We start from the raw sequence: 26082 nt of genomic DNA, 5'->3' as shown, positions 1-26082 counted from the left end.
CATCGGTATGAAAATTTAAATTTAAGCATTGTTGTCTGCACCGCTTGGTGTGTCATAGGACCGACGACATCCAAAAATAAGCATTCAATGCTTAATTAAGTGACTGTTTCTTCTATATGAAACATTGATTGATAATTTGATATGTACTTTTAAGCGACTTGGATATGAGCTCAAAGCAAATACTTTTAAAAATGTTTCCCTCTTTTTATGTCTGGAATAGTCAACTGAGGCATTTTTAATGCTTGTCCGTTGAAAGTCAAAAGTCAAGTTAGAAACGAGTTACATAACTTAAAAGCCTTTGTTTAATTAAGTCATATTACTGTTTACAAATCATGTAGTTAGGAATTACAATGTCTGAAACAAGACAGCTCGTAACTACTCATAACAAACAAGATGAATTATTTCTGTTTATTCGTAATAATCATTATAAACAGAAATACTTAGACTGAATTAAGATGCCTCATTGCATCAAGACTTACTCTTTTTTAAAAGACACTACGTCACAAGATGTAAAATTATTTGTATGAAGCGATTTGGTTTAATATCATCAAAGTTCAGTGGTTAAAATATTGGGCTTGTGGACTGTAGATCAAAAGTTCGAATCCGGTTTGGGCTTTAGTTTCTATTTACTGAATCAAATTTTTGAAATCATCATTTTTTTTCAAACTCAAAATTGTCTTTTCCGCCTATTTAAGAATCAACTGAAGAAAACATACACAACCTGCTGACGCGTGTTGTTCATTTTCTGCAGTGTTTACTGCCTTCATATCGGCATGAACCCCCAAAGAAAAAATTTCACTGTTCAGGTTAATTTCTTCTCAGCTTTTGACTTTTACAAGGGAGCACTCTGTGAAAGTAAATTATAATAGCGATGATCAAGATTAAAAACAAACAAGAATCGAACACGAGTCAGTAAATATGAAAATTCGAAAAGTTCAGCAATAATATACGGTTGATGCTGAATAATTGGAACACGAGGATGATACAGGGTCTTTATCCGTTCCACGAGATTTCTGCCGACATTTTAAGGGATTCCTGAAAGAAATCTGCAACCGCCTGCCAATACAGATCGCGTTGCCCGCTCGATGAAGGCTTCAATTCTGATTCTACACGACAGACGAGGAAGCGCTACTCGGAGAAATGAATAATTACAGAGCGATATTCTGGTGCGTGCTTCTTGGACTTAATAATGCGTTTGGTGAGTACATTTTCATGGATTTATAATGAATAATACACTTTGAGAAAATTATTAAAAAAAGAAATTTTAATTTTAAAAACTTCGATAAATTACAAATGTTCAAAATTTTAAATGATTTCTGATGTACTTGTGTTGTTGTTGTATTTTGTTTTTACAGAGTTTACTCAATAATATAGCATTGGTCCATGGGATTTTGAGTAATCCTTTATTTTTATGCTGAAGTGTTTTATGTAAACTCGCCCGTGCCAAAAATTGGCAGGTTTGGAGTCAAGTGTGTATTTATTTTGAACAGAGAGAAGTATTGTGGTCTTGTCTAGAGCCACATGTTGCTGCCACCCCACGATTCGCCCCAGGAACCGGGCGTCAAAAATACGGCAAAACCCGAACGATGCTATAAAGCAATTAATAGACGCTGCCAGATTTTGAAGCTTTTGCCAATTAGGAGCATACTTTTCCAATATTTTGATCACTCCACCAAAATGAATTCCATTTATTAAAACGCATTTCTCTTAATACAGATTGTGTGTAATAATACGACACAAATGATAGTCGACATTACAGATCATTGCTATACAATGATTTGAAATGTCGACTATCATTTGTGTCGTATTATGTGTAGCAAGAACAAAGAAGTTTGTTAACTCACTAGTGGAAAAGATTTTAATATCAAAAAATGAAATGTTTAACACCCCCCCCCCCCCAACTCTCTCTCTCTCTCTCTCTCTCTCTCTCTCTCTCTCTCTCTCTCTCTCTCTCTCTCTCTCTCTGTGTGTTCACGTCAATTCAAGACCCAATATGTTTACTGATGTAAATAACCTTTTGAGATCCCTTGGTCTCTTTCCCTATCCGAGTTATTACATGGTCGGCCAACAGTTAATTGGAAAAGCAAAAATCACTCCAGGCCGAACTTCACCGTAATGAGTGCAGGGAGGCCAGGTTCCTGACCTGTGACTGGTTATTTGTTCACCGAGGATGAAAAACAGATTTATTCTTTCTTCTGTATTTTATCTCAGATTCCTTCCAGTAAAAAGACATACAGAGAGATAACACTGACAAGACGAATAGAGTTCTATTTATTTTGTTCTGTACGGTAAACATTGCAAACGATTCCGTCAAATTAAAGAATTGCTTACAATTTCCGAATCCCCCCCCCCCCCCAAAAAAAAATCGAACATAACGGGTACCTGTACTATGTATACTTATGCCTACTACTAATATGCAATAATCTCGTTACCTCAAATTTTGAGGTCTGACTATCTGTCGTATCTTTATAGTTTCTGACTTGAGTTCTGTATCCCGTAGTCTCTGCATTTTGTAGAATTTGACTTTAGTTCTGAATCTGTCTGCAGCCTATAGTTCTGCACTTGTAGTCTTTTGACTATAGTTATATATTTTGTAGTTGCTGACTAAAGTTCTGTATATTAGAGTCTCTGAGTGTAGCTCTGTATTTTAAGTCTCTGACAAAAGTTCTCTTTTGTAGCCTCTGACTATAGTTCTGTATTATATAGTATCTGACTATAGTTTTGTATTTTATAGTATCTGACTATAGTTCTGTATTTTATAGTATCTGACTATAGTTTTGTATTTTATAGTATCTGACTATAGTTTTGTATTTTATAGACCCTGATAACAGTTCTGTATTTTCTAGTGTCTGCCCATAGTTCTGTATTTTCTAGTATCTGACTATAGTTCTGTATTATATAGTATCTGACTATAGTTTTGTATTTTATAGTATCTGACTATAGTTCTGTATTTTATAGTATCTGACTATAGTTTTGTATTTTATAGTATCTGACTATAGTTCTGTATTTTATAGTATCTGACTATAGTTCTGTATTTTATAGTATCTGACTATAGTTTTCTATTTTATAGACCCTGATAACAGTTCTGTATTTTCTAGTGTCTGCCCATAGTTCTGTATTTTCTAGTCTCTGAATATAGCTGAGCATTTTATAGTCTAAGACTATATTTTGTATTTCTGGTCTCTGATTGTAGTTCTATTTTTTGTAGTATCTGACTTTAATTTGTATTTTCTAGCCTCTGATTATTTTTCAGCTTTTTATAGTCTCTGAATATATTTCTGTATTTTGTAGCCTCTGACTATAGTTCTATACTTTGTAGTTTCTGACTGTAGTTTTGTATTTTTGTAGGCCTACAGGTTGGACTGACGGAGAAGCGCCTCCGTCTGTACTTGTTCAGTGAGTACAACTCGATGACCAGACCGGTACAGAACTACAGCCATGCCGTCACTGTGGGGGTGGGACTGTGGCTCAACCAGATCCTGGACCTGGTGAGTTGATGCACCATTTGACGATTCTTAGTAATCTACCCAGCCTCTGGTGTAGACAAGTGATCTCAATCACTCGTCTAGTATTGAGTATTTTATGTATGGAAACAGGTGGCTATGTTTTAGCTAATGCATCTTATATACGGAATATATTACTATAGTCTGTCCAATGTTATTGCATCCGTCACTTTTTGATGATTTCTTTTATTAAAATAAACATACCTGTCAACGAAGTACAATTCAAATCGATAGATTTCTTCGTTGGTATATATCGGTTTATTCCCACTTAGCCAACATTCTGGAATTCAGTCTGTTTTCACATGTTATGTATTTGTAATCAATTACCAGAGAATAGTTTGTTGAAAACAAATTAAAAAAAAAATAGAATTTAATTTTGCCTATAATCAGAATAAATAAATAAAAATAACAATTTTTTTTTTGAAATATAGATCAGCAATTTCTGCAAGATCATTGCCCTAAACATTTTATATGTTGAAACCAATACGGGCACTTGCATGATTAAAACGTTTATGTAAGTAATAATAAACTGTTTAAATTGGATGTATATTATATAATATTAAATGCGCTTTTGAACATTTGAGAGTATAACTTAATATAGCATAAATATGATCATTTAGCGCTAATCAAAGATTGGCGCAATGTGACGCAAAGCAAAAGCAATGCAATAAAACAAAGAAAAAGTAAGATCGAAGTCAGTTTGAGGAAACCAAAGATAGTACTACTGTGATGCGAATCAAAGCTAGACAATGTGACGCAAACCAAAGGCAGTGTGACGTAAATCAAAGGCAATAAGGCATTTTGATACGATTGAATAAAAATACATGCACAACAATGCAGCGTATAAATTAAGAGACTGTAGATAGTGATGTCAAAGCATATTTCAATCTGTTCGACATTAAATTCTTTTTTTAGGATGAAAAGAAGCAGATCATCACGACTTCTGTTTGGGTCAAAGAGGTGAGTAGACAACATCGATTGAAAAATGATGCAGATGTTGAAGAACTGTATGTTGCATTCGTTACAGAGGTGATTAGATAGGTTGCAGAAATCGATGCAATCGTAAATGAGGTGAGAAGATAATAGTTAATGGAACTAAAAAGTCGGACATGAAAAATATCAGTAGACTTATAGAAGTACTTGTTGACCTACAAAAACATTATAATGAGATTACCCCAAATTACTGCGAGCATGTACATACATGTACGGTAAGTGTACGTATTTTGTTTTGTCTGGTTGTTTTTTTTTTTGGGGGGGGGGGGATAAAATATATAGCTGTAATATTAAACACGCTTCAGAACCAATATTTATACTAAATGCTATACGTACATTTGCTAAATTTTGAATGTTTTCAATTTCAATTGTGTTGCAGACTTGGTTTGATGAATCACTGAAATGGGACCCAAACAAATATGAAAATACAACGCGTTTAGTTGTTTTCTCTACGAAGCTATGGTTACCGGATATGTTCGTTTTTAACACGTACGGATTTGTTCTTAACAGTTGTTTTTAACAGTTTTACGCCGAAATTTATTTGTTGCCTAGTGTCTCATATCGTATTCCATTTTTACACAACTTTTGCATAAACACATTGTAGGGCAGGCGGACACTCGGAAGGTTTTGTAAACGTCACCGGAAGTAAACTAATTATTGACAGTTCCGGTATAGTCACGTGGACAGTTCCTCTAATCATAAAGAGTTCCTGTCCGGTAGATGTGACGTACTTTCCATACGACCAGCAGACATGTGAGATTCATTTTGGGTCATGGATTTATGACGTCACCAAGGTTGATCTTCAACTTCTCTCCGGAGGACCGAACCTTAAGCAGTACATACTGAACAATGAGTTTGATCTGTTGAACGTCAATCTATACAGAACCACGGTAACGTTCATTAATCTGACAAATAATAGTAGGTATTTATAGAATATGTAGATCTTTGCATGACGCTTCAAAACATACTAACTTTTTATTTCAAATCGATATTTTAACATTCAATATACCAGTACTGTGGAAAGTGTATTTAGAATTTCTGCGTTTGATATCAAATATCCAGGCTAGTGTGGAGGCTCAGTGGCATCTTTTTTCAATTTAAAGAAAACATAATTTTGGCTATAATTTCACAGGTGGACGAGACGTGTTGCCCTGGAAACGGATCTCATCCAATCATCCATTTTCAAATGACCATTAAGCGAAAGTCCATTTACTACGACTACATAGTGATCGCCCCTACCATCATGCTGTGTATCTTGACCCTAGCCTCGTTCTGGCTGCCTTGTCACCACGGGGAGAAGATCGCCATTGGTCTGACAGTTTTTCTCACGCTGTACGTGTTACAGCTGCTGATTGCAGAGAACGTTCCGGACACCAACACCACGCCCGTGCTAGGTAGTGTATGAATGAAGGAGGCATATCAACGCAATATATTATAATGTAATATAGGAAAGACGCCAAATATAATAGACTAATCACTCCACTTATTACATTTAGCGTCGTTACAATTTGCCTCAAATTTCAAAATCGACGCAAAATATCAGTGGCGTCGGAAGCAAATTGAAAGTGGGGGGGGGGGGGGGCTAGACTCATCCTCAGAAATCTTGATAAAACCCAATTCCCAAAATTATGAAAATCCTAATCCGTGGGGGGGGGGGGGGGGGGGGAGTATACCTATAGTTCCCAAAAAAAATTTCTTACCTATATACCAAATTTTTTCTCCCCCAAATCATGAAATTCCTAATCCGTGGGGGAGGGGGAGGGGGGGGGGGGGCTAGTATACCTGTAACTTCAACTTCTCAATATTTCAATATGTTTTCAAGGTCAATTTCAGATCACTTATGTTTACTGCGAGAAAAAGTGGGGGGGGGGGGGCTGAAGCCCTTATTATGTTACGTGCCTAATGGTTAGGTCTACCTTTGCAAAAAAAGTGGGGGGGGGGGGCCTAAGGGGGCTAAGCCCCCCTAGCCCCCCCCCCCCCCCCCCCCCCCGGTTCCGACGCCTATGAAATATAACAACGCTAAATGTAACAATGTCAAAAGTGATCAGACTCTCTTTATTACACTTTTCAATTTGACAAATTGAATTACATCAAAAAGTCAAACGAAATGTTATAAACAAATTGCAATAATTTAAATTCGAAGTCACAACCATTGTCATTGTGTGAAGCTTAGTTGTTTGCTCAGTGATCGTAGCCCTTGTGGTCACTGGTTGAAATCCCACTGTTGGTGTACATGATGTTGTGTGTTGTGTCTTTGGACAAGCGCTGCAAGTACTGTTTTATTCAACCTAAAAACTGATGTGGTGATGGGTTGGGGTCATTACTCACACCCGCTTATCAATTGTTAAAAATATTACTATTAGTAATACATAGCGATTGTGTGTTAGAAAATTTCAAAGGAAAATCATGATAACTGTTCCGCCTAACAGATTTTCTGTTATTTCCTTCAGAATTGTGAATGTCTATTTTCAATATGGATACTATATAGTACTTTTTTGAATGAATAATTTTGAAATCGAATTTTTTTGCATTATGACATTTTGCGAAGAGATAAACGCAAAACGAAATAATAAAAAAGCGATAGGCCTTTCTGAAGTATTATAAACTATGCATCGGTGGCCTAATTCATATTCTCAGGTTTTTAAGTGCATATAGTCTGGATGATATTTTATATTTAGATGTATTTTATGTCTTATTAATATTCGCAAACTTTTACACCTGTGAAGCAGGAACATTCGATATAAAAATGAACTGAGCCATGTCCTTAGATACATGTGTGATGAATGTTTTCCTACTTGAAATCGACAGTTTACATTTTTGGTGTAATTGTCTTGCCCCTAAACACCACCTGAACATGTGTCTTCAATGATTATCTTTCAAACACGTCTCTATCTTCCCAAGTCAAGAGTTTCTGATCCGCTCCGCTCTACATAAACATTTATGTAGAGCGGAGGGGATCAGAAACTTTTGACTTGGGAAGATGACACGTCTGTCATAAAATCGTTGTAATTAATACTAGTAATTGGTTTAAAATGGTTTTCTTTTTTACGTAGGTGTGTTTATTTTTCTGGTGATGACCTTAAACTGTATATCTCTGATCATGGCGACGCTGGTGATGGGTATAAAGAAGCGATCAACATTAAAACCAGTGCCACAAGTACCGCCATTGATGCTGAAGGCCTGCAAACAGCTGCTAGCAAAAATCACCTGTACACCACCGGAATCTCGTTTCCATGCCTACAATCTCTGTCAAGAAGAAGACGATAAGGACAAGCCTTTCACCGCAACGGAGTCCTGGGATTCCTTGGATCATCTTCTTCACGAATTTGATGACGTTGCAGACGATGAAGATGTATCGTCCGCTCACCTCTTGCCCTGTGCTGTCAGTGACGACATTTCCCAGAGTTCCATTTTAGCGAGTGCCCTCTCCTACAGACGAACCCTAAAGAACAGACGCTCGTATCGTAGAGCCATACACGGTGAGAATCAACAGTCTAGTGCCATATCTCCTCCTCAGACAGACCCTAAAGCACCCGTCAGTCCGGAGACCTTGGTCCGAAAACAGGAGTGGTGCTTTGTAGCGGAGACAGTGGACAAGGCCTCCTTCATCGTGTATCTTGCTAGCATGTTTATCACAATCTTGACCGTTTTGGTCATTGTACCCAGTTTTCAAAACCTCAACATCTAAATGTAATACTTTTTCCAGGTACATATATTGGTGCATTTAATTTTTTTTTTTATAAAAATAACATTTATTTTATATAATCTATATTTTTAAGGCCAAGTCTTTAGCTATGACATATGACGTAGCTCAGCATTTCAAAAATCCAAAAATAAATTCAAGAAAACAATGCCTTCTATTAAAATGATTATTTATTGCATATACATATCCTCTAAACAAAAAAATACAATGATTTTAAGAATGACATACTTTTGTATGAATATCATGCAGCAAATGGCACAAAAATCTAAAACAATTCTATCTTGATAAAAAATAAACTGGTTCATACCTAAGTATACCCTTCATGCAGCAAATCTAAGGTTAAACTGTATTACATATGTCAGAAATAGAACATTGCAAGTCGTATATATATGTAAGTAGAATATATAAACAAAACGATCACAACCCGCACTCAGTCTCTCAATCATTCAGACAGAGCACACACGTATATTCTAAGTTACTACTAAAGTCTAGATTACAAGATTTGTCATTTAATACATGTTAAGTTCCAAGGTGTTCAGTGACAAGCAGACATCTTTGATCAATATCAGTTGGTGTTTAACTGACATTGCTGAATCACTAACATTCTCTTTTCAATGAGATTTTTGATTTTGTATACACCAGGAAAGCAGTAAATTGATTTTAATGCAGAAGTCAACATGATTTATAATTATTTTAATAGAATGTCAGAACTGTCTGAAAATAAATCTGACCTCTAAATTGATTACATTGTTAAATTAAGTGTAAAATTATGCATGTCAATGTTTGAATGACAACTACACAACAAATGTAAATATTTAATGTAATACCTTTATAAATAAGTGAATTTCAAAACACTATTCAAATATAAAGAATGGATTTCATAAAACTGACAAATAAATGTATCAACATATATATGTTTCATTATCAGAATCTCATGACAGGTTTTGAATATGCTAAAGAGAATGTTCCCGAGTTTCTTACGATGTTATGTGTATAAAAACATATTAATAAGCTAATTATGTGTCTATTTGCATTTTCCCTTTGTTTTGAAATGGAACAGTCCAAAAATACAAATTATTGAGACAAAAAAGTTTCCTATGACTAAACTATACATACATAGAAATTATGTATGTCTGTCTTTTGGATCATCCTCCTTCTTGTGATTACAAATCTTTGCCTCTTTGGGGACCCATATTGATTCAACAAAATTTTGTATTCTTGTTTAAAACAGTAAGTTTATCTATGACAAAGAGAGAAAACAACAGAATGACTTAAAAGATATTTTATGTACAAAGACAGTTTGTAATCATGAAATGTGATGAATAAGGGTGCAGAAAATCTGAATCTGGGAAGTGTGGCCACACAACAACAATGTACCACAGGCCTGACTTATCTCAGCACTAAAATTCATGGGTGTTATCCTCCCCAAATAAAACCTCCAATGCAGAATCTCAAATGTTACAAATCTTATCTACAGAAAATGATGACATTTTTTCTTGAACAATGTTCATGACCCTGTCAGGATATAATTTAAGAAATAAAACACTGCAGGGACAAAAGCCAATAACATTTTGTGCATGAAACATGATTTTCAGTCAAATATTTTCACAAACAATGGATACTGTCATCGGTCAGATGACATGCGTGGTTGTTTTTCTGGGGGCCCTTCATCCTCAGACGACCCCCCTTTGTCCTGGGGTGAGGATGGTTCTGCTTTGACATTTTTGCCAGATAGCTGCATCTGGAGGGCCTGCGCATGTGATAGAGGAATTATCAGGTTCTGTAAGCTGGTAGTAGGGGTTAATCCACTGAAATGATAAGAGAACAGATCTTGGTGTACATTACTCCAAACAAACTGCAAATCAATATTTAATACATGCAAAACATTTATACAATTTTTTTTAATATAGTATTTTGCATATAATTACCTGGGTGTAAGGGATATTCCAGAAGCCTGCACGGCAGCAGTGAGCGGCCCTGGAATCCCTTCCCCTCCGGTAAATGCTGACCCCAAAAGCTTGGCCAGGTCAGCACTGTTTATCTGCAAGTCAGCTGATGGAAAAAATACACATTTAACTTAAGAAAAATTGAATAAAAATAAAACCAAAGAAAAATTTTCTTACTCTTTTCTAACAGTCCCAATTATTACCGAATGTTATCTTTGATATTTTTGACTACCGGTATTTCAAAGGAAACTCCCAATGAGTAGAGTTTTAAAAAGTAATAGTATTATAAATAGTATTTAACAACTTAAATATGTGATCAAAGCAAATTTTTAAATGTTTATAAGTTCATTTTTTGGAGTGTCTTTTCACAGACAGGCACTGTCAACTACTAATTTGCCAAGATGTACCGTACATATTTTTGCATGTTTCAAAACAAGGAAGTTCAACTTCTTTATCCTTGAGAATGAAAATTATTTGTGGTAATGTTCCATATTGAAAATATTGAGACAGTACAACTTACTGGGTAACATTGCTGATGGAAGGACAGACGCTAGTTGTGTACTGGGAGTAGCTTGGGAAATCTGAGGAGTGTCGAGGGACGTGGATTGAGATTTAGCTGTTTGTGTCTGAAAAGATGAACTATCAACTTAAAATTCTGCCATTTCTTTCTTTTTCACAATTCTTGATTATTAACAGTCTTATCCACTACACAACCTAATAATGTTTACAAGTTTTATTTGATTGAAAATAACATCAAAATTCCCTTCTGAACCATCAAAACTTTCAATAGTTGAAACTTAAAATCAATTCTACATCTCTTTCAAGATTATTGTATATAAACATGCAGTCTTACTTCAGATTTTGCTGGAATGACAACTCGTAGATTAGGTTTTCCTTTTCCTTGGCCGAAATCGGTTTCCTTAGCAGCAGAGTTTGGAGACAGGTCCTGGGTTTGTTGGCTAGGAGATGTTTTGGTTGCTGTTACCGAGGGAGAGACTTTGGTTGCTTTAAAGAAAATATCACATCATATGCTGTGGGTTATTTCAAATCAAATAAATACAACATAACTGAATATAAGGACTGATAGAGGAAAGTGGCACTATGAATGAAAGAAAAAGTGATCAAGCTGAACTACCCCACACTCCCCAATTACTTGACAACTCTACTAATAATGAATGGCAGGGTACCCATCAAATACATATTAAGAACAAGTGGAAAGCTGTCAATGTGACAGCAAACCGGGTTTTCTTTATCCATAATCCATGTCAACCCTTATCCAGTGAAATGGAGTACCCTACATGTATATGCAACATTTTGACAAAAAAAATGACTAAGTTCAAAAGCTAGTATTTTTTTCATAAATTATCGGAAATCAAAATCCTAGCAATATGCACACCTCTGATATATGTACAATTGATCTGCAAAATAACAACTTCGTATCTTGAGAACTGTAGGAGGAGTTATCCATACAATGAGGGTACCCTATATGCAATATTTTGCCAAAAAATGACTAAGTTCAAAAGCTGGTATTTTTTGGATAAATTATCGGAAATCAAAATCCTAGCAATATGCACACCTCTAATATATGTACAATTGATCTGCAAAAGAACAACTTCCTATCTTGAGAACTGTAGGAGGAGTTATCCGTACAATGAGGGTACCCTATATGCAATATTTTGCCAAAAAATGACTAAGTTCAAAAGCTGGTATTTTTTCGATAAATTATCGGAAATCAAAATCCTAGCAATATGCACACCTCTAATATATGTACAATTGATCTGCAAAAGAACAACTTCCTATCTTGAGAACTGTAGGAGGAGTTATCCGTACAATGAGGGTACCCTATATACAATATTTTGCCAAAAAATGACTAAGTTCAAAAGCTGGTATTTTTTCGATAAATTATTGGAAATCAAAATCCTAGAAATAAGCACACCTCTAATATATGTACAATTGATCTGCAAAAGAACAACTTCCTATCTTGAGAACTGTAGGAGAAGTTATCCGTACAATGAGGGTACCCTATATGCAATATTTTGCCAAAAAATGACTAAGTTCAAAAGCTGGTATTTTTTCGATAAATTAGCGGAAATCAAAATCCTAGCAATATGCACACCTCTGATATATGTACAATTGATCTGCAAAAGAACAACTTCCTATCTTGAAAACTGTAGGAGGAGTTATCCGTACAATGAGGGTACCCTATATGCAATATTTTGCCAAAAAATGACTAAGTTCAAAAGCTGGTATTTTTTCGATAAATTATCGGAAATCAAAATCCTAGCAATATGCACACCTCTGATATATGTACAATTGATCTGCAAAAGAACAACTTCTTATCTTGAGAACTGTAGGAGGAGTTATCCGTACAATGAGGGCACCCTATATGCAATATTTTGCCAAAAAATGACTAAGTTCAAAAGCTGGTATTTTTTCGATAAATTAGCGGAAATCAAAATCCTAGAAATATGCACACCTCTGATATATGTACAATTGATCTGCAAAAGAACAACTTCCTATCTTGAAAACTGTAGGAGGAGTTATCCGTACAATGAGGGTACCCTTTTGGCAGCCGCCCGCCCGCCATCCGCCCGCCCGCCATTTTCACCATTTTAATAACCGGATTTTTCCGTTGGAAAACCCGGTTAAAAATTGATAAAGAGCATAACTCATGAAAAATCATCAGATAAAAACTTCCCGCAAATATGCACAACTATTCCTTTGTCAACCACAAAAATCTTAATTCCAATGGGCTGAAATTCCCAAGAAAATCAAGAAATCAGAATTTCCTGGTAATATGCACATCTACACATTGTTTCCTAAATACCTACAAAGTTTCAATAAATTCCTTGCAGCAGTCAAAGAGTTGTACTTACAAACTGTTCATTACTTTATTCAATGTAGGACCAAAACTCTAGGTTCAAAAGGGCAAAACTTTGCAGAAAAATAATTGAAACTGAAATTTCCTAGTAATTCAGTTACACACATCTATACATTGTGTCTTAAGTACCAAAAAAGTTTCACAAATTACATGCAGCAGTTTAAGAAAAGTTGCGAATACAAAAAAAAACAAGACTGACTGACGGACATGTCAAAACTTTATTGCGTTGGGTATTATAAGTAGTGATGTCAATGAGCACTCGACTATCGCTCGGTCACACCGATCATTAACTAAAATTTTCTAAGTTGATTATTCGTAATAAAGTGAATTGAATTTAAAAATATTATTTATTTTTTCTTAATGCGGCAGCTTTTGTTCAACGAATGTTGATAACAGTTTTCTTTTATTGACATGTTTATCCGTAAATTACACTCTTTTCCATCGGTGTCCCTGGTGTATTTTTTAAGCGGCTAATAATTAATCTCTTTCAATTTACTAAAGCAGACATGTACTCGAGAACAATTTGTGTTTCTTCTAATTAGTTATTTATTGGATTAGATGTTTGTTTAACCAAAACTTTAATCATATCAATAATTATCTTAAGGCGTTTATTTCTATAATCATTAATCTTTGATTGTTGATTAGGCACGGACAATGACTAAATACTGTGGAACAGGTCACATTTGATTTGCTTAAGATGATACGGAGCTAAATTTTATATGAGTCAGAAAAGAAAAAAAAAGGAAAATTAAAGCCAGGACATTTTCTAACGGATATTTAGATAAAATACTTTTCAATTTCTTTTTATAACATATATTATACGTTATCATAAGTTTTTAGATGTTCTTTAATTTAAAATATTAAAGATGAATGTGGCAGTAGCATTGTTTGATTCAACAAGGGCACCGCTAAGCGGATCATCTTCTCGCGACATGAGTTATTGTGTGGGGGGATGCATTATTTAGATATATATAGTTATGCAAATGTAAATGAGGAGACAACATTCTACTAAGCTAACCCTCCATTACTACAAAAACTACTTTTTCTTTACCTGTACTAGATCTAAATCCAAAAAATATCAAGTTGTTGATTTGAACTGCTACCTTTACTTTGGTTTCACAGAAGTGAAGCGGAAGTAGTTATTGTCAAGTCGTACATAAAATTTCTGTTTAAAATTGTGTTATTTTACAACATATTAAAAAGTACTGAACTAACTGACTTGAGAATTTATAGGGTTTGTCCTTTTACTATGCCAAATAAGTGTACGAAGTTTGAAAAATATCCGTGGAAGGGTTTTCTTTAAATCTTGCTTCCAAGCTGAACACACACACACACGCACAGCCCCTTCGCAACAAGTTGCGCGAGGGGATAAAAAGGTCTCACAGTTTCAAATATGCTTAAATCATCGGGTATCGGACTATGACTCAACTAAAGCCTCCGATTAATTGACTGAGCAAACGGAGTAAAATTGACATCCCAAATTATAAGTGTACCTGTTGGTTGCTGGATGGAGGTGTGAGCTGTTGATGGTTGCAGTAAGACCACCGAGCCCCCAGCGCCCTGCTGTTGACTGGTTTGGGGGAAACTCCCTCCCTGCACCGGAACTGATACTGGCATGGGCTGCTGGTACAGGACTGGCTGCTATATAGATATACAACCAGTTTAATGATACATAGTAGGTAATCAAGGTAGGCATGCTTCATTATACCCAATTTGTCAGCTATGGAAATCTGATTACTTCCATTATATCATTAGATTTAAACTGATCAATGTCCTCTAGATAAAACTCATTATATAGACCTTTTGAGTTCCTGTCATCACTCGGGCGTACTCCTGGTCGATTCGGCGGTAGCGATCTTCAGTGTTGGGGGTTAAGGTGTACTTTTCATCATCATCATCATCCCCCTCCCCTTTAATATCCTTCTTGCTTATCATCTATAAAAAAGACACAAAACCTTAGTATATAGCATGAGCATGAATGTTATAAATTTACCATTTCATGAAAAAAAACAAGATTGCTTTGTCATATAGATTTGCTAAGGCAAAACTAGCCACGAGCAATTAAATTTGTGTCATGACATGTCCTGCATGGTGCATTATGCATTCAATTAATAGTTAATGGGCATCTTACTCCTCATTTAAACTTGGAATTTCCATTCTTCTTACATTTCAACATCAAAATTATCCAGTACCCTTAATTTTATACTCTATTCTCTTTGGAGAAGTGGACAGGCACAGCCTTCATCAATGCCTGTCCACTTTTCAAAAGAGAATACTTTGGTATCATGCCGTGATCGATATTTATATTGTACCTCCAGAATGTCCTTGTTGGTTTGGCTGACCACGGTATCATTATACTCGGTGTACTTGAGCAACACCTTGTCCATGTCAGAGCTGGCATACTGGTACAGCTTGTTGTTGGAGGTGAAGATGATGAGAGCGATCTCACAGTCACACAGCACACTCAGCTCATACGCCTTCTTCATCAGACCAAACTTTCTTTTGGTGAATGTCACCTGTTGAAAGTTTTATCTACACATTTCAGACATCAAAAATTACATAATCACATAACAATGCATCTCTGATGTCATGCTGTTTGGAGATACATGTATAAAGAAAGAAGAATTACTATCAATTATTTGTTCTTTGCACTATTAGGCCTACCTGACGATTTCTCTCATCATTTATTCTCGTTATCGAAATTTTCTTTCTTCCCATTTTCAGTTTTTTTTCACTTCTTAAATTTTAAGTAGAAATATCTGAAAACAAATGGATTATGTTTGATAAAAATTGATCTTTTATAAAAAATCATTTAAACTTTCAAATCAAATTAAACATGCAATGTACGTATGTGGCAAAATATCTCAATAATGAAGAGTTTTCACTCAATAATTATTATGTACACTAAAGTTTTATATTGACACAAGATTGATTGAAGTCAATTAATTGAACACCAATCTGATTTCTGTCATACATAAGGATGTTTACATGTACTCTTTAATCCTATTCATAACATGCATAAGCCTTTACACTTCATAATTGACAATATTACACCAATGCATACCAAAATATGCAAACATGGGAATTTTAGATAATAACACTAAAATTTGGAAATAATACACTTTAATCCCAATTGTGTTCAAAATTGGTCAAATAACAATTTAAAGTTAAAGTATTTTGACTTAAAAACTTATATTTTCAATGATAAGTAAATATAAAAAGAATCACCTTGCTATTGACAAAAATAAATTTCTATATTAATTCTATCTTTATAAATACACCAAGGAAACCCTGTAGCACAAAATTAGAACACCGTCGCCATTTGGCAGCCTAGTCACAAAACGAAACTTAGGACTCGTTAGGTGATTTACAAGGAAGCCATTGCAACTGCATAAACAGTGCACTTGAGATTGAACGCTTTAATAACGAAAGTAGTCATATCATCCACTAAGCTACGTCCATGCAGCCAACTATAATAAAAAAAGCTATCGTCATAATTATTAACTATCCAGATATATTTTAAGAAGGTCTGGGGGCAATCTCATGACCAAGCGTGCTGGTCTCAGCTTTTGGGACTTTTCCAAACATGGAGAGAAATGCTGCAACAAAACATTCTACCGCAAGGTTAGGGAGAAAACAAACATAATCAAAACAGAAATGATAAAATAAACATCTAGATAAAAACAATAACATGAAAATTTATAAATATACCAAAACGGTTGCTATTTTTACTAACCAGTAGAATCTTCGTCGTTAAAACTTGTACAAGTTGTGCTATTTTGGGCATGGAAATCACGATGGTATTTTTAGCTAAATTCCAATATGGCGAATAATCCGCGCAGTTTAGACATGACGTCAGTGGTCAGATATCGATTTTAACACCATTTAATAAAGATAATAATTAATGAAATATATTTCATAATTTTATTCAATTCTAGCTTTTAAATAAATCTATCATTAATCTTAATGAGTTATTGATTTTGACGACCCCTTATTCGGCTTAATATTACAGAACTATTTTTTGTCGTAGTAATCGTATTCAGCATAGCACAACCGGAAATAGATTGGCGGATCCAGCATTTCATATGATTACTGGCCCTATTACATACAAGGGCCTTATAGGAAATTTAAAGCTATCCATTATTTTCTATCTTTAAAAAAAAAGTACATATATTTTCTTGAGTAAAATTTTTCTACAATGAAGTACTGATAGACAGAAATAAAATAGAAAATCAAAGTACTGAAGTACTGAAAGCCGGGCTCTTTTGGTGTGTCTTTATGCATTTTGTGTAGTAAAGACTGAAAATCTCTCTCTCTCTCTCTCTCTCTCTCTCTCCTCTATCTCATGCTTTTAATGTCGGCAAAGCATCAGAGAGCGACCAAATTTTGTAAGCGGCTATAAACAAAAAATATGTCTGTCTAGTAGAAGTTAAAAAGTTCAATAGTTGCTGCCTTGAATTTTGCAACAAGCATTATATATTCAATCCCTATTTCTTAATTGCACAGCAAAGTAGTATGTGTCCAAAATGCATAGTAATGTCTTAAAAACACGTTATTAATAAGAAAACTAAAAAAGATAGACAATTCATTCGAAATTTAAAAAAAAAAAACAACATGCCAATTGACAAAACGCGACTCTTTGTGTAACTATTTGATATAGCGGAAGCTTTACCTTGACGCTGTTTGGTTTTTTGTTTACTTTTGAAGTTGTGCTTTTTATAGTAACATTGGCGATTTGCCTGCCTATAGCCAATACTCTGCTTTCAGCAGAGCCCGGCTAAAAATACTTTAGTAATAATTAATCATTTTGTAATTTTTGGGATTATTTTTACAATTGCGTTTATGATATACTTTTAATTTTTATCCTTCATTTTACACTTATCTTACATTTTTAGATCCTTTAAATATTTTGGCTTAACCATTAAAAAACTTCTATGACGTCACCCATTGTATTTAGTCAACGTTCATTTTCACTATTCAATCAAAATTTATAACACAGAATCTTGTCATCCATACAGTCATGTAAATCTGATATGCCATGAATGAAATTTCAGCAGAAATATATCCTTTTCTTAATTTTGATAGATTTGGGATCACATATATGTAAATTACTTCCATAAACACTTTTAGACTTCCTCTTTGAACCTAGAACCCTATCACTCCTTTTCATTAGTTTTAACAATTTGGGAAATATTGTCGCACTATGACTTCATAAGACTCTTATCAAATTTGTTAACATTTTTTGTTAATTTATGTCAAAATTCTGATTTTTTCTTTCTCCTTCAAGTCTAAAATATCATTCAAACAGTATCTGTGTCTTTCCTGGAACTGTGGACCTCTATACTTTGCGTTAAAAAATTTATCATCTGAATCTATCTCTGCTCAGTAAAGAGGAATGGTTTCTATAACATGCGCACCTGTTCACTCGTCCATGAATAAAAGGTGTGTTTGGTTAGGCTATTGTGTATCGTACTGTTGGAGTTACATGTATAAATGAGCTAGATGCTTTTGTATTACAGCACAGTTGAATATATGAATGGGTCAATGCTTCTTGAGGTTCAATGGGGGGAATTTTTTTAAGTAAGTTAAAAGATCATGGGTTGATGCCATCTGGAATGAAGACTGCTCACATTAATTTTGAGGAGTCAGACTGTTTAGAACACAGATACATAATTAATGCCAGAAAGCTCAGTTAGTAGTAAAGCACCTAATTTAAGAAATTTACTTGGGAAAGCTTAAATTGAAAATCATTCTGCTTCTTTGTTATTTTCCCCTTCCTTGTACTGATAGTGTAAAAGTGTTTTATTTGAACATATTTTACCTCTCCACTAACTATGCTATGCAGAATTAAGGTTTTATACCCATTGTGTGGGTGTGTGTGTGTGTGTGTGTGTGTGTGAGAGAGAGAGAGAGAGAGAGAGAGAGAGAGAGAGAGAGAGAGAGAGAGAGAGGCACCTGCTTGTGTCAAAGGGCATTTCCAATCTAACTTTAAGTGATACCTAAGTAAGAGTTCAACACTTTTAAGTTTACTTTTGCTAATCTGCTTTTCTAATACATGTACAGTACTGTACAGTATAAGACAATGAATCATCACATGTGTTCATACATGTACCATAGCTTTGGGAGTTCTTCTAGATAAGGACATTTTTAGTTCTATTATTGTTATTGGGGTCAGGATTGTAAAAATAATCTCAAAGAGATTCATCAAGACTGAAAATTTTTATTACACTTCTCTACTGGAAGAGAAAACTGTCAAAATTCTATGAATCTTGCTAAGAGTACTGGGTAGGTTTGAACAAACTTGACATTAGGATGCTTTCATGGTTACACTATATGAAGCAATTAAAGACATAATACAATAAAGTAAATATCAAGATTTTTCATTACAGATCACAAGAAATATTACACAAATGCATGGCAAATAAATATCATCAAGTATAGAAATATAACAAAAACACAGTACTGTAAGATATTAAAATATACTATGGTATAAATGCCTTCAGATGCAATGTCTAACATGGAAATTGACCACATATTCAGCATTTGTTCTTTGAACACTGATGGCAAATGGTTCACTAGGATGAAATGTGAAGGCGACCAGACGGCGAGCTGTTGGGGATGGACTTTTACCCAGCATTCCAGCATATATCTTAAACTTGAGTAAACCTGAATCCCGTGCATAAAACCTGTAAAATATGCATATAATGAATGATAGAATTATTTACCAAAACATGTACTGTAAGATACTGAAAAAAATAATTGTTCATTTTAATGCATGAAATTTGACAATTTAAATGTTCTACTCTGAATCAAATTGAACTCATTGACATTTTATGTTATTATACTTTCATGTTAAATACTGAAATCTAAGACAGTTGGCAATCCGTTCTATTACCCTCAACGTTAGCAACACACTTAGCAACGGGTAACACAACTAATTGTTAAATGCGCGTAAATTATGCGCGTACGGTTCGGCATAGAAGTCACGTCATTTCTATATAAAAGTAGTAAAAAATTCTTTAATATTAAGACATTCAGTATAATAAAATAAATAGTGCCTGCTTCGCGTCGGTTGACAATGGTTTCCTCGGGGTGTCAATTTCAACTGTTACCCTCCCAAAAAGGAACTATTTATATAATACCATTTGCAGATCAAGAATTTTTTTTTCAAGGGGGGATGGGTGGGTGGATTGGTCCAAGGGATATAATTGTTTATTTGTGAATAGTCGAGTGGTGGGTGAGGGAGGGATGTCCAAGGCATATTTTTGGAAATTTTTTCTATGCAAGTTAACATTTTTTTAATTTTCCAAGGTTCTGTGGGGGGGGGGGGGGAGGGCAGACCACTCCCCCTCTAGATGTACTATTATAAATGGGTACTGAGAAAAATTCATATGATAATGGAGCAGTTTAAGAGTATTCACTAACCTGATAGGGTGATCCCCACAAGCTTTTGGCCTCTCCATCATGGACACCCACTTGTCATCATAGCTGAAGAGGGCCAGGTCTAAGTATGGACTGCTGCTGTATGACTGGGAGCTGATGGGTAGCTGGGCCAGGAGTCTCTTCACTGCCTCTGTGTGGCCCCCAAATTTAGCATTGATGATTGTGTGTTTGAACCTCTGCTGAATTTGTCGGGCATGAATGTTGCTGGAGGCAGAGCAAGGGAACTGAGATTCACTGTGCAGGGTCGCATTCCGGAACAAATCACAGAAATTCTCAAAGAGCTCCAAAAGTTTTTCAGAGGTGTTTTCAAAGACGGCCAACACTTCAGTTGTCATCATGTTGTAGACAACAAAGAAGGAAGGTTGAGAGTTTGGATCCTGACATTTCAAAGTCACCACATCTTCACTGGCATATTTGATCAACAGATGATTCTCATCCAGAAGTTGCATCTTCCACATTCTCAACACTTTGAACTGATCAAAATACTGGTAGAATTTGCGAAGAGCATAGGAAGTGCCTTCTGCCTGTGCCCGGTGGAAAAGGAACACCATAAGTCTGTGCTTCAGGGAATTTATTGTCTGCTCCGCATAAGGTCTGATAACTTGGCCAGAACTCCTCTTGCTCCCCTGACTGAAGAACAACTGATCATCTTCATAACAGAATCTTCCAATGCTTCGAACATCCACAAACTTTCCAGTTGGAGTAACATGAAAGATGTGAATGGTCTGTTGTTGCACTGACAAAATGGCCAGTGTGTTCTTATACAGGTATAACCCCTGATTGTGGGAGAGAAAGATCTTATCAAACTTGAAATGCCTGGTATCACATAGTATCCCTGTCTCCAAGTCAATTATATGGAGGGAGTAATCCTCCAGCTGGTATTTATGGTTGGGCGACATAGACTCATTGTTCTGATAGATGTCATGAAACAATGGATGGGGTTCCTCTGGTATGTTCATGGCGGACCCCACAATGACATAGTTCCCATTGTCTGTGAACAGACTGCACTCTCTGTTCAACTGTTCTCCATTCTTAGCCACAAGTGTTTTGTGTCTTAACTTGAAGAACCTACCAAAGAGTTTGGCACGAATGTTAACTGAAGCATGATCATTGTTCAGTGACATAAAATCTCCATGCACATTTTGTAGCAAGTCTTCTGCAGCTGCAGAGCCCTAGAAAAAAGATAGGTTAAAAGTAAGTTAAAAGTTAACTGCAATGCCTATACACAAAACCTATTATAATAAGTGTTCTTTTATTTTTAGCATTGTATCTTCATTGTCATTAAAATTGTTTAATGACTTTCAAGTTTTGCAAATAAAGACAGCCAGTAGAAATCTGCACATGGATACTGAAAACCAAATAAATCTCCAATTGGGGTTAATTTACAGTTTACACTAATAAGCAGTTCATGAACTGTAGATTCATTTTTAAAATGTAAGGAACTAATTCTGTGTAAAATTGCGAGAAAAACATCTGGCAGATTTTAAAATCTTGCTTTAATTTTTGGGCAGATTTAAAATAAATGAAGCTATGATAAAATTTGGCAATCACGACTTTACATTCTTGCGATTTGATGCAACATGGTTGAATCAAAGTTTTAAGAACTTGTGTAAAATAAGGAATCTACAATATTCGCATATAATACATGTATGTTAACTTGTCAAAAGACTTTTCTAGAAGAAACATACATTTATCATGGAAAATAAACCTTCCCCTATCGTTTTTCACAATATAAATATACAACATGTTTAAATGTCCGACATGTTTTAGTTTTAAGAAATATCACAAACAGTTTTACTTCTACAGACTGTCTCAAACACAGCCTTCTATTCTCCTAGAATCTGAGATTAAAGAAAAACATAAATCGATAATTTTCATACCACCTCCATTTAATTACCTGAAAGGTGTATATCTCTAGAGACGTCTGGTCTGAAGAGAAGGCAATGAAATACTTCCCGTCTGGAGAGAACTTCCTGAGAAAGCACGGAGGCTTCTCCACATTGACAACTGTGTAGTTAGGGAACACATTAGTGTATAGTGATCGCACTTGATGGAAGTGAGTCCCCGGGCTTGGTGTATGTGTCTGTCTGTGGAACAATCGGTATACCAGGTTCTGGTTATTTATCCGTCTTGGAAGGAGCTCTTTTCCATTGTATCGCAATCCCTGGCCTGTTTGGAATGCCAAGTTATGCACTGACATGTTTAAATCCTTTCATTCTCAAATCTGTAGACATAAGATTGATGTACCGTACATATATTAAGTTTCTATATAACACACATCAAAAAACCCAAATGCAAAAAAGAAATTAACAGCATGTCATTAAGCTTTAAAGTTATAGAATTTCTGTTGTACATTTTGTTTGATTAATATCATTGTGTAATTATTGGGGTATTTGATATATATATATATAAACATCTAAAAATGGTACAGCAGAGTACTATCATACAGAAATAGCTGCAGGTCTGAAGCTCCCATTCTGGGTCTGAAGCTCCCATTCTGAAAAATATCCGAATTGTTAGACCAGGAGCTACAGACCAGCAGCTTAGCCAGAAACTAGTCCTTACTTTTACCCCTTCCATTTGAAACCAGTTCTGGCCATATCTATCAAATCAGGAACATATAAATATACTTTGTTTTCCCTTGGACTGAAATGTCACACTTTCATTGGTTAAAGATAGTACGTGACTGCCTCATATATCTCTGTTAGTTCAGTGAGAATTAATATTAGGCAATATGGCAGTCATTGGCCGACAACTCATTTCGACATTTCATATCATTTAATACAGAAACCGCATGCCATATGTTCTTAAATTATTTGGGGTAGTTGCCCTTTAAAATCTTTAAAATTAGAGTAGTTATCCTTTGAATATTGATGTCACGTTGTTGTTTCTGGAGCAAAACAAAATGGCAGCATCGAAACTTGCTCAAATCTCTGCAGAGGAAAGGGAGAAAACATTTATAAAGTTGAATAGCAACAAAACATTGTAAGTAAACATGGTTGAAGCGAAGATTTTCAAAGAGTATTTGAAATGTGAAATTGATAATTTTGACGAGTTTAAACGAGTTAAATTGGACAAGATGTTAAAGTCTGTCCCAAGATAGTTATGCTGCACATTTGGACGACTTTTAATAAGAATACACATACCTATGAAAAAAGTGCAATTGAAATTGATGTGAGGGAAAATTTTCAAGATAACTTTATTCACACATTCTCATTTTTCCCTCCTAAATATTCACAGTAAAGAAAACAGATTTCCTACGGAGATTTACAATGGGGAATGTTTACATCTTTTCTCCATTTGGAAGTCACTCGGAATACCTTGCGCGAGTTTTCAACGTTATAATCCCGGCTTGCTGCAATACAAAGTACCCATAGATATCACATTTTTTAGCCGTGTATTTGTATTAAAATCTGATAAGCTAACAGGGGCGTTTCAACAGAGAAATATTAGAAATGTTTCATACTTTTAAATGAAAATCGTTTGAACCTGAGGTTTTAAAAAATATTGAGTAATTAGGCAAAATGTGAATCGAAGAAATCTTGGGTCAGAGTATGGGCATCTTGTACATGGATTCGCGTAGATCATTGCTTTTTGTGAATAATATGTCACTTAGTAGTCCTCCGGAAAACAAAACACTTATTTGGTTTGTTACTGACTGACAACAAAAATATATTGGGCTGATCATGATCTCAAAGATGGCAAGGCGAAGCCGAGCCCTCTTTGAGACTGATCAACCCGATATATTTCTGTAGTCGGTCAGTAACAAACCTAATAAGTATTAATAAAATATTGTCTATAACATTTGGTTCAGGTTGAACAAACTACACAAACTTGTGGTTGTTAAATTAATGAATGATCATCTTTATCACAAAATACCCCGGACGATATATTTAGTTACCGTTAAAGTAAGAAGTTTTCTCTTTTTCTGTCAAAAGACAAAACTCAAAATAATCTCCAATATTGTTTGCATTCTTTATTACCGGAATGCCGAGCCCGACTTTATAAGAATGGGAATTATATTTCACGGGAATAAACTTGTGATAGACAAACGTAAACCATTGTTAACCACCCAAAGTAATACTTTTTTATCTTTCATTTTTCACGCGTTTTTAAAACGTAGTATATGAGAATAAATCAGTTAGCCATTGTACTACCAAAGATAAAAAAAAATAGTTTATCTGACAAACAGTTTTTTTGTCGTGAACAAATGTTAATTATGTTTAGCTTACATTTGTAAATTAACTAGTATATATATCATCTGAAAAATCTTTCGTTAATGGTTAGATTCGTATTTCAAATCTATAGTTTACAAAAATACACTATATTGTATTCAACTTTTGGTTACAGTCGGTCAACTATTGTTAACAGTCATTAAACTATTGTTTACAGTCACTAGACTAATGTTTGCAGTCACTAAACTATAGTTAACAGTCACTACAGTATTGTTTACAGTCACTAAACTATCTTTAACAGTCACTAAACTATCGTTAACAGTCACTAAACTATCGTTTACAGTCACTTAACTATTGTTTGCAGTCACTAATTAAACTATTGTTTACAGTCACTAAACTATTGTAAACAGTCACTAAACTATTGTTAACAGTCACGTAACTATTGTGAACAGTCACTAAACTATTGTTAACAGTCACTTAACTATAGTATACAGTCACTTAACTATAGTTTAAGGAGGCCGATTTGGGTTTTTTTGCGGAAAAACTACAATAGCAAAACTCTTTATTTTTTAACCATATGTAATATAAACCAACTCTAGTTTACTTGCGAAGATTCATGAAAATCTACCGTCTGGTTCTTTATAAGGACCATCTCAAAATAGAGGTACATTTACTATAGGAATATACTAGACTTTGACCCGTGCGTGCACGGGTTGATATTGCATATCGGACATTTACGAAATAGGTACATCGACACACCTAATTATTATTGGCATTTACATAACAAAGCTGTAAGCCTACAATAATGCTATGAATGTCACTACACTTTTCTTAGTTTGAATAATCTAACTGTGTCTCAGGAAAAGCCCTCACCACAGAAAGAATGCCTCCCTTATACCCGTAGAGTAGCAATAAATTGCAGACTCGCTCCGGAACGATTTTGGAGAAAGTAAATGAAGTTGCCTTGAAAATAACAGTCAAATTCATCACAACAAACCTTTTTGAGACTGCAAATACCTTTAAATTAAAAATTTTAATCCACAGAATGGAAGAATTCAACACCTTTTCGCCAACGTGCACGTATTTTCTTTGTTAGACTGGATCCGTAGGACATTATTCATTTTTACGATAAAACATATTCTATCTTCACTCTCCTAACAAATATAATGTAACTTTTTTGCATGTAATCAAATAAAATTAATATTTTTGTCATCACGAAGACAAAAGTAAGTACCTAGCTGAAATGTATATTTGTTATTTTATACTTTCTCTCATAAGAAATCATTAAATGTATATGAACAGAATATATAGCAAAAGTCCCGTATTTGTATAAGTTTATTCATGCAGATGTGATATTGTGGAAACACAAACTAAAGATCCTGTTAGCGTAAATGTATTGCGCAAACGCAAGATTCTAAAATTCAAAAAATCCAGGTGA

The 26082-nt window shown here is 34.8% G+C and overlaps 3 protein-coding genes across 7 annotated transcripts; 1 reads left to right on the top strand and 2 right to left on the bottom strand.

Moving 5' to 3' along the window:
• Positions 1–871: 871 nt before the first annotated feature.
• LOC105332224 (neuronal acetylcholine receptor subunit beta-3) lies at positions 872–8242 on the top strand. The gene is made up of 7 exons (XM_011434747.4): positions 872–1198; positions 3349–3488; positions 4419–4463; positions 4876–4985; positions 5101–5386; positions 5629–5890; positions 7550–8242. The coding sequence occupies exons 1-7, from the start codon at positions 1141–1143 to the stop codon at positions 8182–8184; spliced, it is 1536 nt and encodes a 511-aa protein (XP_011433049.3). The 5' UTR covers positions 872–1140; the 3' UTR covers positions 8185–8242.
• A 109-nt stretch (positions 8243–8351) lies between these two features.
• LOC105332223 (myocyte-specific enhancer factor 2C) lies at positions 8352–16894 on the bottom strand. Of its 3 annotated transcripts, none has more exons than XM_011434746.4 (9): positions 16763–16894; positions 15691–15785; positions 15339–15542; positions 14827–14961; positions 14520–14664; positions 10999–11150; positions 10666–10771; positions 10128–10251; positions 8352–10007 (listed from the first exon to the last, which is right to left on the bottom strand). In XM_011434746.4, the coding sequence occupies exons 2-9, from the start codon at positions 15742–15744 to the stop codon at positions 9824–9826; spliced, it is 1104 nt and encodes a 367-aa protein (XP_011433048.1). In that variant the 5' UTR covers positions 15745–15785; positions 16763–16894; the 3' UTR covers positions 8352–9823. The 3 variants fall into 3 exon arrangements, with proteins under 3 accessions (XP_011433048.1, XP_011433045.1, XP_019924459.1); XM_011434743.4 differs by having other exon boundaries at positions 14520–14667; positions 16763–16893; XM_020068900.3 differs by lacking the exon at positions 16763–16894 and adding an exon at positions 16255–16667 and having other exon boundaries at positions 14520–14667.
• A 2336-nt stretch (positions 16895–19230) lies between these two features.
• LOC105332222 (DET1 homolog) lies at positions 19231–24481 on the bottom strand. 3 transcript variants are annotated; one of them, XM_066086677.1, is made up of 5 exons: positions 24371–24468; positions 23350–23402; positions 22367–22693; positions 20452–21641; positions 19231–19712 (listed from the first exon to the last, which is right to left on the bottom strand). In XM_066086677.1, exons 3-5 carry the CDS (start codon positions 22667–22669, stop codon positions 19526–19528), a joined length of 1680 nt encoding a protein of 559 aa, XP_065942749.1. In that variant the 5' UTR covers positions 22670–22693; positions 23350–23402; positions 24371–24468; the 3' UTR covers positions 19231–19525. The 3 variants fall into 3 exon arrangements, with proteins under 3 accessions (XP_065942749.1, XP_011433043.2, XP_065942750.1); XM_011434741.4 differs by lacking the exon at positions 23350–23402 and having other exon boundaries at positions 24371–24481; XM_066086678.1 differs by lacking the exons at positions 23350–23402; positions 24371–24468 and adding an exon at positions 23035–23314.
• Positions 24482–26082: the final 1601 nt, after the last annotated feature.

The sequence above is a fragment of the Magallana gigas genome, chromosome 6 (assembly GCF_963853765.1).
Source record: "Magallana gigas chromosome 6, xbMagGiga1.1, whole genome shotgun sequence".
NCBI lineage: Eukaryota > Metazoa > Mollusca > Bivalvia > Ostreida > Ostreidae > Magallana > Magallana gigas.
The sequence above is the reverse complement of the archived record's forward strand: the minus strand, read 5'-3'. Positions and strand labels throughout refer to the sequence as shown.